Here is a 13,667-nt window from a genome sequence, read left to right on the forward strand (position 1 = left end):
CAACTCCACCTAATGGAGGCTTAGGGCGCCCCAGATTCAAACGTCCAAAAACACATAATTGAAACCACAAAATATCTCCATACTGCTCGTCCGTAGTGTCCAAGTGTCCTGAAGCCCCGACATAAAAAGTTGTTTGGAAAAACGTCATTTGAACTCTGTTTTTAGCCTCATTGTAGCCTGTAGCTCTAACTGCCACTCTGTGCACCATGCCAGTTGTGTTGCTACCCACTCTCCCCTGGGATCTCCGCAAGTGATGTGAGGGCTCTAAAACTTCACCTGAGCCTCCCTCAGCATATGGGTGAGTAGATAATGGCTGAATTTTCATTTTTGGGTGCACTATCCCTTTAAGGAAGAAGGACAGGCAGTTCAATCCATGCAAAGCACGATGCAGGTATCTATAGAATATTACTATTGGACTGCTTGGAGTTCAATGCCATTCATCCCCAGACATCATCTGACCAATAGCTCCTCAATCATGATAGCCAGACTGATAAACTTTCAATGAAAGCTGAAATGCTTTTCTTCTAATTCAGTTTGTGTAAAGGCTTTGAATTCATTATTCTAGTGAAGGCCAGTAACATTTACATGTCAGACCAAAATATAAAGACTCCATTAATAAAAGCTCAGCTTTAAAAGGGGAAAAGAGACCAGATGAAAAGACTGAGAGAAAAATAAAGAGAGAAGGTCATGGAGATGTGAAAGGAAGTGCAGGTACTGGGCACTGTACACAGACTAAGGTTAATATAATGTACCCGTGCTGTGCAACACAAACAAAAACTGACCTGATTCAGTTCAAACAATATAATTATTACAGTTACATATGTTCTTTGGTAACTACAGTGGAATGCATAGACTCAATTGAACAACAACACAAACACTGAGCATAGTCATAGTGTAATAATATAGTATTGTTGTATGAATATATCAATATATAACACACATTTTTCTTACATTCATGTTCTGTTTAAGACACATTTCTCTAATTCAAATGCTAAAATAAAGATGGTATATATAATTTTACAACATTATTTTTAATACACTTTGGCAGGAGAGACAAGTGAGAAGTCACAGAGAAAGGGACAGGCAGTGAATACAGTGGGTGAGGGAGAACAAAGAGCAGAGGATGGAAAGAGAAATGAACAGAAAGTATGTAATGCTGAATGCGGAGACACAGGAGTATATGAGAGATCGTTCATTCATTGCAACTTTTAACCTCATTACATGCCAGATGATTTTAAAGCAATGGTTATCCAATTTTTGTCCTCCAAATGTCCCCTTTAAAATGCACATACTGTACAACTTCAATTAGTAGCCCGGGCTATTATTTTCTTAAATCACTGAACTCAACAGGTCTATATATGGGACCTTTAACTGTCAAAGTATGTAGCTACACCAGGCTAGTGAAAGAGACTGGGCGTTTAATTGGGACTTTTAATTGAAGTTTTAGGGTATTTAGATCAGTGAAAAAAAATCCAGGGGAGTTTTGCCTTCAACCCCCTACCAAGCTCAATTTTTGGATCTTGGTATTTTTAAAACCCTGCGTACGTCCCTGGCTGTGAAGGCAGGGTATCTGCTGCCAGCTGCAAAGCTCAGAACCAACTCTGCCCAGGATGCAGTCAGTAACTGCTGCGAGTTTATTAGAGTCAGATGGAGCTGCTTAGGGAGATGGTTCCTTCCTCTGTCCTCTGAAATGAGTTGATCCCTTCTTGGAAGAAAATATTGATTACAACAGGAAATCTCCCTCAGTGTCCTGGAGAGATAATGGTCATTTGCTTTCACTTGATTAAAGCCAGACAGTGATTACACACTGGGGCTTACTGTCATATGTATTGATCCTGTGAGCATTTTCCTTGAGTTACACATGGATTGAATTATACTGTGGCAGATATTCTGCATTCTAGTAGATGCTCTATTATATGTGTTACTTTCTTACTGTTACTGGATGTTGTTGCTTACATTGTCCTCAGCATGTTTACATAGTTATCACACTCAGGGTAAACTGTACTCAATGAAGAATGTGTCTGAGCAATAACATTGAGAGCTCTGCTTTACTCCTGACAATGCAACCCAGTCTGACTCCCAACTCCTCAAATATCGGTGCTTGGTCAGCGGCCTGTCGCTGTCAGACACTGATGCACAAAGGCATCCTTTACTGACTGTATGAAATGCCCCGGGCAGCTTTATTTGTCGATGCTCCGGGCAACTGCCATAGTATAAATAGCAAGAGAGTCTGTATAGGGTGAGTGGGATGGGTCAAACAAACTCCAGACTTTCACCCAGGAGTCCGCTGTTTGTGTCCTGTGTAAAACCAAAAGTCATTCGAGTTATCTTAATAATAACATAGTGTGCTTGTATGTGTAGCATACTATGCTAAGGACATATGTAATGTGATGTTATATTACCTTAGTAACAACTTTTTCTAAACCTAATGTGCTTTTTAATTTGCCCCGCCCAAAATATAGAATTCAATGATTAAATTATTATCAAAAAGATTCGGGTGACTAGTCAACTAATGGCCACGTACTGTATTTTTGATTTAGAGGTGAACTGTCCTCTTAAACAGCAGAGCGGCTGACACTCTGCCCTTCCTCAACAGCTGCTGTTGAATTGCCCTTGGGCAAGGCATTAATCTAACTGCCCCAGAAGCCAGCAGTTGAACACTGTGGTTTCCCTGGGCTGAGTGCATTTGGTATGGCGTAGTATGTGTTTACAGTGTGTGTGTTTGTGCTGTCCTCCAACATACAGTAAGTCTCCAGTGGAGACCTTTGCAGCTGTGTGTGACCAACTTGACACCGAAGCCAACACAAACATTCTCAACTGTAATGGATGTGTTTTGCTTACGTTTCGCACCTCGCTGTGTTGCGCAAACACAGTAGTATGTCTGTAGCTGTTTAAGCTCCCGGTGGGGTAGAGAGATGGGGCTGGGGGGTTGTCACTGAGCTGGCTGCTCACTTGTGAGGTCTCCAAAACAAAAACTACCACTTGGTTACGTTCAGTCACAGCTGTGCAGCTCCAGGGGTGTCGAAGGAAAAAATGCATCACAGGCCAGGGCACAGTAACTAAGAGACTATCGTATGTCTATTGATTACCACCAAAATGTTTCTTTTGGAAAATAGGAATGTTGCAAGTTTTCATGACAAACCATTCTTATACTGCTGTTAGAGGTAAAGATGGTAAAGGTAAAAGAAAGTCAGAAATTATGCAGTCCCAATATACAAATCAAACTGTTCAAGATAAAAACACAATAAAACTAAAAGCTCATTTTCTACAGTGGTTCTAATCGTAAATGACAAATTCCCAAGTCAAGCTAGACGGATGAAATAGTCTGGGGAATAATTTACTCTTTTTCTCAAAGCTACAACAGCTTGCTATGGCTGGTCGATGGGGCTAAAATGAATGTAAAGAGAACTTAGGAAACTGAAACAGAGAGTACAGACTGCTTGCAAAAGGGTCAGCACACACCATCGTAGGGCCCCAGACTAAGAATTTTTCTAGTCAACCAATAGTCGTCATTTCAGGCCATCAGTCGACTAATCGCCTGCATTTTCTGACACTGATTTAATTATTAAATGATATATTTTGGGCGGGGCAACACAATGGTTTGAGTTGAAGGTGTGAGAAAGAATAGTATCAGTAACATTGTTATCCTGTATCTGTCCTTGCAAATTAAATTCCCACCTGGTCCAGTCATATAGGTTTTGATTTATTTTGACAAGACGCAGCTCCTAATAGAGTTTCATTGGGGGTTTTTTGTTGTTGTTTTTTCCCTGCAACTAAGCGACCAATGAAATCTTGCCAACTAATGACCTTTCTGGTTGACTAATGTTTGGTCGACTATTAAGGGGCAGCCCTATTTCTTAATCAACCTACACCCACCAACTGTATCAAGTCCAGTGCCATCTAGTTCCATTATATTGGAGAGAAGGCAGACATCTCTACGGCCGATATCTCCAACACTTGGCATCTCACACCAAAGCAATCTAGTTTGATAAACAGCACTACAGGTAAGAGGAAGAATATGTATTTTTGAATTGGGGGGTGAACTGTCCCTTTAAAGAAGCAACTCTACACTCCTAATCCTGTTCCGCTAATCCTGCCTCCATTATCACATCACTATTAACCAACACATCATTCTTGAATTCCTTTAGGAAGTCAGGGTTTTCCTGATGCTGTAATTCAGATCACATTACTGTAGTATGATGATAAACTTCTCAATCAACATAACTTGGGGCTTTGATATGATTATCATTGTTGATATCTGACTATGCAGAACACACACACACACACACACACACACATACACCACTCGTTTCGAGTTCACACTGAAGGTCGTGCTGCTTCCCCAGCTGCTGTCAGCTGTCACATGGCTGTCAGCAGCTCCTGCTGAGGAAAACATACACATACTCTCTCTCATACACACACAAACACGCATTCTTTCTCTGCTGCATCACAGACGGCAGGTTTTCCTCTTTGTCTCTTCACCTCTTTTTCCATTCACGCACACATGAATGCACATATACAGATCAACTAGTGCTGAATAAAGATTATCAAAGTTAGCATATATGGACCTTTAGATAGAAGTTACCCGTCAACTGGTCTAATAGGTGTTGAGTTATGTGTCACTTGAAACCTCTAGACAAGCAGTTGGAAGAACACGCCGACAAGGGGACAATAGCAACACGTCAGTACAGCTTGTATTCTGTATATACACAGTAATGTACAATGCCCACATACATGCCAAAAATGTGCTCCAAAAGAATCTCATTATTTACACTTGATGTCACACGCCCTCAGAACAACACTGATGAATACTAATTGTGGTCATTAGAATTCTTTCTTTAACGCCGGCATATTTTAGAGCAGATTTTGTTGGGACTGAAATGAGGAGACTAAAATAAACTCTGACACAAGGGCGGCACAGTGGTGAAGTGGTTGGCATTTTTGCCTCGCAGCAAGAGGGTTCTCGGTTTGAACCTCGGGGTGGGGGAGCCCTTCTGTGTGGAGTTTGCATGTTCTCCCTGTGTCAGCGTGGGTTTTCTCTGGGTACTCCGGCTTCCTCCCACAGTCCAAAGACATGCAGGTTAACTGGTGACTCTTAATTGTCCGTAGGTGTGAATGGTTGTCTGTCTCTATGTGTCAGCCCTGTGATAGTCTGGTGACCTGTCCAGGGTGCACCCCGCCTCTCGCTCAATGTCAGCTGGGATAGGCTCCAGCTCCCCTGCGACCCTCAACAGGATAAACGGTTACAGAAAATAAATGAATGAATGAGAATATTCGATATGTGCTTTTGGGAATAAAACAAAACAGGGGATTGACAAGTCTTCGTAATGAAGCTTCCTTTCTCAGAAACAAATGATGGAACAAGAGAAGATGAAGAGATTCACTTCTGGAAACACAACAGGTCCACTCATAACTTGCAAGGCTGTTGGAGGGACAGCAAGACCTTAAAGTAGGATGTAAGAAACACTAAGCATCCTGGTAAAAACATCCATCAACAGGCCTAAAGCAGAAGCCTGCCTTACAAATGAAATGATGAAGGATCTGCAGTCATGGCTGAGGATTTGAAGCCGGTCTCGGAGTGCCTTGGAAACCACCGAGGGTCTCAGAGGGATCATAACACCCTGATGACCGGACTCTGCTCCAGACTGTCTGACTGTGGCTACTTATAGCGTTTATGATTTAAGTAGATGACTTTTGGCAGCTTTATGTTTTTTAAAAAGTCTGAATGATTTTATCAGGGTGCAGTGAATTCCTTTAGTCTCCGCTGGTTGCCTGGCAACCTCACGCTGACAACACAATGCTAGTCTTGTCATTGTGCCCAGCTGCTGGTCCCCAAAAAATAATTTCAGCACATACTTTCTGTTTGTGTGCTGATCACACAAACAAGATACAGCATGTTTATCAGTGGGATTTAGAGGTGATGGGAGCTGAATTTTTCTCTTTGCACAAAGCCAGGCCAGCTGTTTTCCCTGCTTCCAGTCTTTATGCTAAACTAAGTACCTCCTGGCACTACTTCCACAACTGTCAAACTATTTCTTTAAATCAGTATCTCATATAGATTTATAAATGACTTGCGTGAGTCTGTAAGCCTGTATACTATTTATGCAGTAGATGTATACACAAAGATTTTATTTGTAATTGGTGAAATTTGCCGGTTCTGTTTATAAAGTAGCTTGGCAACAACTGTTCACCATCTGAAAATGTTTACTGTAGCCTGGAACAGTTCTAATCTTAAACAGATGATCAAAATAAATAAATAAATACCGTAAAAGAAAATAGATTTTCTATAGCTATTTGTCAGTGGTGTCCATAGAGCTTTATATAAAACTTAACAAGTTGATGATTAGTTGATCAAACCTGTATTAGGTAAGACATTAATGTCATGAATACACCCATGTGGGCTACAACAGGTGATAACCTTACATTTATTTGCTTTCTGACCATAAAATGAGTGACCAATCCAACCCTAAATCATGGCAAAAAAGCAAACAAGTAAAATTTCTAAATGTTAAACTTTTCTTCTATCTGGCTTACTGTTTACTTCTCAGTGACCCTGCCTGATTGAACAAAAGCTCCATGTTCACCAAACTCTTTCAGTATGGTACCTTTGAAACCAAAAATAATCCCTCAGACATGGTACCTGGACCCTCAATCCGCTTAACGTTTCTACCGCAAACAGTACTCTTTCATGTGGGCGTGGTTGTTGTCACTCACTGCTCCGTCCAGCACTCACTGTATGACGTCCTTTACCTGTCTGCACCTTGTTTATCGTCCACAGAACAGGGTTGCACACCGACATTTTCACAACATAATAGAACAGGCTGGAGTGAGAGTCTCTCTCGGTGGGATTGTGCATTTAGTCCTTCTAGGGCAAAAGCTCTGGGGTTTAGTGTTGCCGGAGTTCACAGGAACGACGCTCCGCAACACTTTTTTTTTCTTTAAGTGAGGATTAGTATTAATAGTTTAGTTTAGTTTAAATAATCTGGTCGAAATGAATCCACTCATTACTAAAAGTGTATGTCATCCAAGTGAGAAAATAAACGTCATCAACTCATGCACTGAGTAACATTACAAGTCAACATTCCACCTTAAAAGTTGCCGGCAGTCGGCCCAGTGAATTAAATTATCTTCTCCTCAGTCTACAGCTGCTGCGAGAGGCAGCAAAACATCCTTTCATTTTATGGTTACAGTTGACTAATATATGTAAAACATCTCCACACTATGAACAGTGGTTACATGAGCCTCAAAACCAGCCACAACTCAGCCCTGAGCAGAGTGACCATCCTCTATTGACCAATCAACAGACTGCAGTGTTCACAGCTCCACCTTTTAGTACCAGATCTGTGTGCTAGGTACCCCAACAGAGGGGGGACCAAATATGGGGACGGTACAGAACGGTTCCATTGGTACCATCCACAACTTTTCGCAGTGGAAACAGAAAAAAAGCGTACCAAACTGAACTGTACCGTATTGTACTGCTTGGTGGATATGGCGCTAGAATGCAGGATGAGATCAAAGGCTCTATTAGTAAAAAGCACAGATCTAAGAATCTTAATTTAAAGTCTGATCTAAGTGTTATTGTTAGAAATTATCCTCTCTAAACAAATTAGAAGTCAATCCTGGTGGTGTCCTCACATGCGGAATTCCTGCCATTTAACCCTGCAGCCGCACAGATGATCTTAATGTCATGTCTTGTGTCATGGTTCAGGAATTACACAATGGTCTAGACATAAAAGGGTGGGGGATGATAAATGTGAGTGGATAATTGTGATTACTCACAAGCACCCCTTTCCCGGAACAATATGGCAGTAATTGAATGACAGTATGAAAACTCCTCCTCTAGCTTACAGGACTTTCATATTGTAATACTTTGCACTCTGTTACACTCCACTGGGCATAAACTTTATGGTTGGGGTGTTTTTTTTCTTTGCACAGATGAAAAGTCCTGAAATAGATCCAGCTCCTTGTTTTTCCTCTACAGTAGGCCTCTGTATTGTTTCTATAGTTTCTATGTTTTGGAAGTCTTTGTTGTCTACGGGCCAATCAGAGAGCAGGGCCATGTCAAAATCTCAGTGAAAACAACCAGAGCGCCTGAAAAAATGTTGGCATTGTACATTTCTGCAGACCACGGCTACGTTACATTTGCATGTTATTATGTAGCAGATACATTGAATTGTATTGGCTTAAAATACCTGCATTTCATAGCACTATCCCCGTCGTAAACAAGCCATAGGTTGATGAAAACCACCCACTTTTGGTGTCCAAAAAGCCACTGGAAACACAAATTGCCTCGCTGAAAACCAACCAGTTTTGTTGTTTGATGGTCTCCAACAGTGGTCTGCACCTTGGCAGACATCTTGCCTATAGGTGATGTCTAGGTGATACACTATCCACTATCCCGAAATGTACAATGCCAATATTTTCTAAGGAGACTGAGATGGTTAAAAATATCCAATGCTACACTTGTGATACTTGAAATATCTCTTTTTCAAGAGTCAGACAAAATCAGTCTGCTTTTAATGTGGACAGTCTTACATTTCTCACTGTCACAGGCAGGGGTCAGTTCATCTGCTTGGCCACTACATCACTTTTCAGGGACACATTTGTTTCACTTTACTGCACAAAGCTGATACTCTGTAGGAAGGTTTCTCACGGCCCTGACACACCAAGCTGACAGTCAGCTGTCTGTCAGTGTTGGACCGTCAGTGAGTGTCTGTTGCCCTTGTCTTTGCGATGTGTCCTGCACCGTTGACCCTTGTCATCCCTTATCGGCCCTTGTTGGCTTTTTTCCCCACCGATGCAGCAAGTCAAATGACATCACTGGCAGTTCAGCTCAGTGCATGAGAAGAGAAATGAAAGTGAGGAACGTAAACAAACAGCTACAGTCAAGCAGAGTGAGACCGAAACAAACTTGTTATATAAGGTAAGATTGTTTTTCTTTAGCCATTGAGCTCTTCAGCAGAGACACTTTGCGATGGTTTATGTTATTGTTCACTGGTGCACGGTAAATATGCTCTGTCCTTTCAGCACTGGATTATGCTAACTGGTAAGTAGCATCATGACGATCTTCCAGTTTCCCTTTCTGAAAGACGATTACAGACTACCACCGCCTGCTCGTGTGGAGAGTTATTTCCTCTCACACATGCTGTTTGGCTGTTGGCTGTAGTGTTTGTGGTGTGTTCATGTGCAACTTGAGGCGATGCAACAATTGGCTTTGGTTAATGCTAGCTCTTTAATGTCAGTTTGGTGTGTCTGGGCCTTGAGATATTGGCAGCTTTTTGTCTTTCACACAGTTCATTTCAGAAAAAGCTGAAAACTGGGATCAAAATGGCAAGGACAGATCCCAAGAGGAAATATCATGGCTCTTTAAAATGTGAAATAAATGCCAGCACTGTGACACTGTCACAGAAGTCTCCTGTCCATTTGAAACACAAGCCTGTGGTGAACTTCCCTTTTTCTGTGCATGTATTTATCAAGGCTGCAACACAGTTTCATTAGCTGGTTATGATGTACATTGAGGCTGTAGCAGCAGACGCAGAGTGATTAATACAAACTTTTGCTACATTTTCACTTTTGTAATTGAAAATCAAGCCAGAGGGCATCCACGCTTTTATGTCTCAAATTTGTTTTGTAGTCACAGACTGCTAGTGTCAATTTTATTGATATTATCTTGCAATTTTGGCAACGATGTGACATAAAATGCTGCGTATTTGTCTGAAAATCCCGACTGTTGTTTCCTGAGGCCTGCCTTTTATATTCTGAAGCATCATCTGCTGAGGACATTAAGCAGATGCAGGTAATGTAGCTGCCATAAAAATAGTTTACTTTTTTGCTTTTTTCCTACCAAACATAAAAAAACAGTCTATCTGAAAACACTGATGTTGGTTTTGGAATCAGCTTCAAAGAGTTCCTGATAGTTTGACGCAATCTAGACCAAAGCTGGAGGAGTGAGGCAGTGAAAAGTAATGACCTCAGCTTTTATTTCCAGTGATAATTTATCCAAGAGATTGAAATGTCTGGATATTCCATTGTCTTCAGTGTGGAATGGGTAAAGTAATAAGGCTCCCCCCAAATTTGCCCTTAAATGGTAACGTGTGACTTGAGGGGCCCTCCTGACATTGCGTTTTCATATCTGCACACTGAGGTCAATGACAGGCTTAGAGGATTTTCTTTTCTTTTAATATTCACATATACTCAGTGCTTGGTAATCTAATCCATGAGTTACCACAGGAAGGTCCAGAGACCTCCAGGGTTCCAAGAAGAGACGCAAAAGAGGAAAATATTTCAAAGCCATGACACAGTTAATCCTTTAAAGTCAGCATATAAAGTAAATGTATATGATCCATGATTGCCAGTACTTCCCCCCACTGCACACACCTCTCTGACTACAGCAGACCTATGGGCCAAGTCTGACAACAAAAACCTCTCTGATAAGCCCGAACCTTATCAAGTTGTGTGTCTGTAATCATTTAAGGACCCCACTGCGGAGCCCTTTAGATGCAGAATGTTCAACCAGATCCCACGGCGCACACCACGCAACACTTGAGTCAACATAAAAGCTGCACTACAAAGTGTCCTTTACATCAGCAAACTATCATGATGTCAATTGTACAGCACTCAATCCAAAACAATCATCACCAGACACACAACTTACAGTTTGGGGTCCGAGGCTGTAGTCATCCGACGCGTTGCCGTTTGGTGCGTCCAGGGCGCAACGTGCAGACCGCAGGGCTCCCCAAGGCGGACGGCCGGGAGCCGGAGAGTCCCCGAGGCAAAGAGCGCTCAGCACCCGGCATTCTTGCCTCTGTTTGAGCAGCTCCAGCTCACACAAGCCGGCCAGGCTGGCCTCCAGCCGCTCCTTATTCCGACTGCGCTCCGCTTTCATGGGCAGAGAGAACGCTGGGAACATGACTCCAAAAGAACCTGGGAGCTTTTGTACAGACATCCTCGCCTCCCGTTTTCCTCTGCACTGTTTCCCCCAACAAAGGGAGGTTAAATTAATCCACTGAAGTCTTGATTCACTCCTCCTCTTCTTCTCTGGATAGTCACAGAGGAGCAGCAGCGGCTGTAGGTTTCAGCTGCTGAACTCGCCGCTGTCGAACTCGGACCCATTCCCCTCCTCTCTATCCGGAGCTCCGCTGTGTCGTCTCACTTGGACAGCTGTTGGTGGAGCCTATGAAGGCACGCAGCCTTTTGTTGGCTCTGCCAGACACCCACAACCGACTGAGGCCACTTCGGTCTACTCAAATGAATACTAAATTCAGTTTTAATAAAAATCAAGACATTTAAAATGAATAAAGAACACAACCTAACCTCCCATCACGTTAAAAAACACATACACAGTGGCGTGTTTGTGAAAGTCACTGTGATTCATTCTGAGTATTTAAGTGTCAAAAATATCTTTTGGATATAATGTTGTCAGTTTTGGCCACTGCCTCTACAGACCCAAATGGAAACATTAGAGGCACAGGCCAATGGGATATACATAGCCCACTGTGCATACATAACATAGGCCTAAGATATTCTATACTTGCACTGTACATTCATATACAGCACAACCACAGTCCACTACCTGTGGCAAATGATTCCTTTACCACATGTGTGTACAGCGTCCAAGAAATCTACAGCAGGCTGTGCAGATTTAAAGCTAAGCATGCCACCCATTGGTTATGAGAGTGAACAGCTCTTATATACCATGTTTAAGTGGATGAGCTGTTACATGTAGAAAGAATCGATAAAAATGGCTCATTTATAAATGCATTCTTGCTGAAAGATTCAGATTATTCTCATTCAATATTATTATTATCATTATTAGTGTCCCATAGTAAGTGTACATTTCAAAAATTCAAAAAGCAGCAACTGTAAACAGAAACAGAAAAATATATACATGTACACCATTCTTCCTGAAATTCATTTATGAGTTTATATAATACAGCAAGTATAAGATGTCCACATGAGCCTATGTAGACACATAGGCACACACTTTCCCTCACAGGAAGCAATATTATAATACATATCTTATACTAGTAACAGTCACACTTCTTCTAGATTAATCTTGCATGTTGTCGCCGTCCAATCGAGACCAAATTCCAAAACATGGGGGTCCTGAACCCCTTAATATGACTGAATGTGTGAGAAAATGAGTGTTTTCCCATAAACTGAGACACATCTAACACTTCCCAAGCTGTACAACTAACAACAAAGCTACTAAACCATATGAAAAAATACACTACCACAAGGCTGCTAAAATGGGTGTAAAATGTAGGTGCATGGTCCTCATGGGACAAAGATGACATACATACATACATAAGTACATGCATACATACATCGATCAGCCAAAACATTAAAACCACTGACAGGTGAAATGAATAACATTGATTATCTTGTTAGAATGCATTGTTCTGCTGGGAGACCTTGGGTGTTGGCATATATGTGGATGCTACTCACCCAAACACAGACCAAGCAAACCCACTCCCAGATGGCAGTGACCCCCCCAGCAGGACAATGCACCATGCCACACCACAAAAACTGCCTTAAGAATGGCCCAAGGAACGTGACAAAGAGCTCAAGGTGTTGACCTGGCCTCCAAATTTCCCAATTCCCAATCCAACTGAGCATTTTTGGGACGTGCCAATACCCCAGATGTACTGTCCATCCACGGTGGGGCCGCCATGGATTGGACAACTGACATGTCAAGGTATGGACACAGGAAGTCTGGGGATGCCCCATAGTGTCTGGTAACAGGGTCTTCACGGCAGATTCTTCGAGTCCTGTGGGTTGCGAGATGACATACCAGCATGTCCCAAAGATGCTTGATCAGATTTGGATCTGGGGACTTTGGAGGCCAGGTCAAGGCCTTAAGCTCTTAGTCACGTCGTCAGACCATTCCTGAGCAGTTTTGGCAGTGTGGCATGGCACATTGTCCTGCTGGGGGGCTACTGCCACTGGGGAGTGATGTTGCCATGAGGGCGTCTGCTTGGTCTGGGTGGTGCGTGTCAAGTGGCATCCACATGAATGCTAGGACCCCAAGTTTCCATGCAGAACATTGCATTGTAACATGATGATCCATATTATTTACTTCGCCTGTCAGTGGTTTTAATGTTTTGGCTGATTGGTGTATATTGTGAATAGTATTGAATATTGATATATTCATGTACTTCTGAAGCCCAATTTGTAGTTTGTCTACTATACTAATTAAGACTGGCTGCCAGGTGAGCAGGAATTGGACCATTTTGCTCTTATTTATTATGATAACCTTTCATGTGGAATTAGATTGAGGAGTTTTTCAAACCAGAGTAAAAAACATCTGGAGATTCATCACCGATCCACCTTTGATCTGCGTACCAACAGATTCATGCTTTCCTCCCTCATCTAGTCCTAAAATACAATGCCTGGGTTTAATATTGACCTACATCCCAGCATACCATCAATTTTCATTCTAACACTATACCAAAATTCAACAATATTTGGGCTTACTCAGAAGACATGAAAATATGTAGTTTTGCCTGTATTACATTTTGGGCAGATTATAGTACAATCAGGATCGTACTTGGATCTGATAAACCGTGTAACATGCAGTTCATGAATCATCTTAAATTGTGTTTCACGAAATGTACTGGAGCAACTCATCTTTTTGCATTTAATAATTTTCCGAATCATCCTTTTTT

At 41.9% G+C, this 13,667-nt stretch overlaps 1 protein-coding gene across 1 annotated transcript in view; it reads right to left on the minus strand.

Annotated features, from left to right (window-relative positions):
• LOC126387684 (dapper homolog 3-like) overlaps positions 1 to 11,476 on the minus strand; it is a 33,341-nt gene extending 21,865 nt beyond the window's left edge. Inside the window, exon 1 of the mRNA XM_050040300.1 lies at positions 10,655 to 11,476. Coding sequence (XP_049896257.1) covers positions 10,655 to 10,945 — 291 coding nt within the window. The 5' untranslated portion in view covers positions 10,946 to 11,476. The remainder of the gene's footprint in view (positions 1 to 10,654) is intronic.
• Positions 11,477 to 13,667: the final 2,191 nt, after the last annotated feature.

This window comes from Epinephelus moara, chromosome 3 (genome assembly GCF_006386435.1).
Source record: "Epinephelus moara isolate mb chromosome 3, YSFRI_EMoa_1.0, whole genome shotgun sequence".
NCBI classification, from domain to species: Eukaryota; Metazoa; Chordata; class Actinopteri; order Perciformes; family Serranidae; genus Epinephelus; species Epinephelus moara.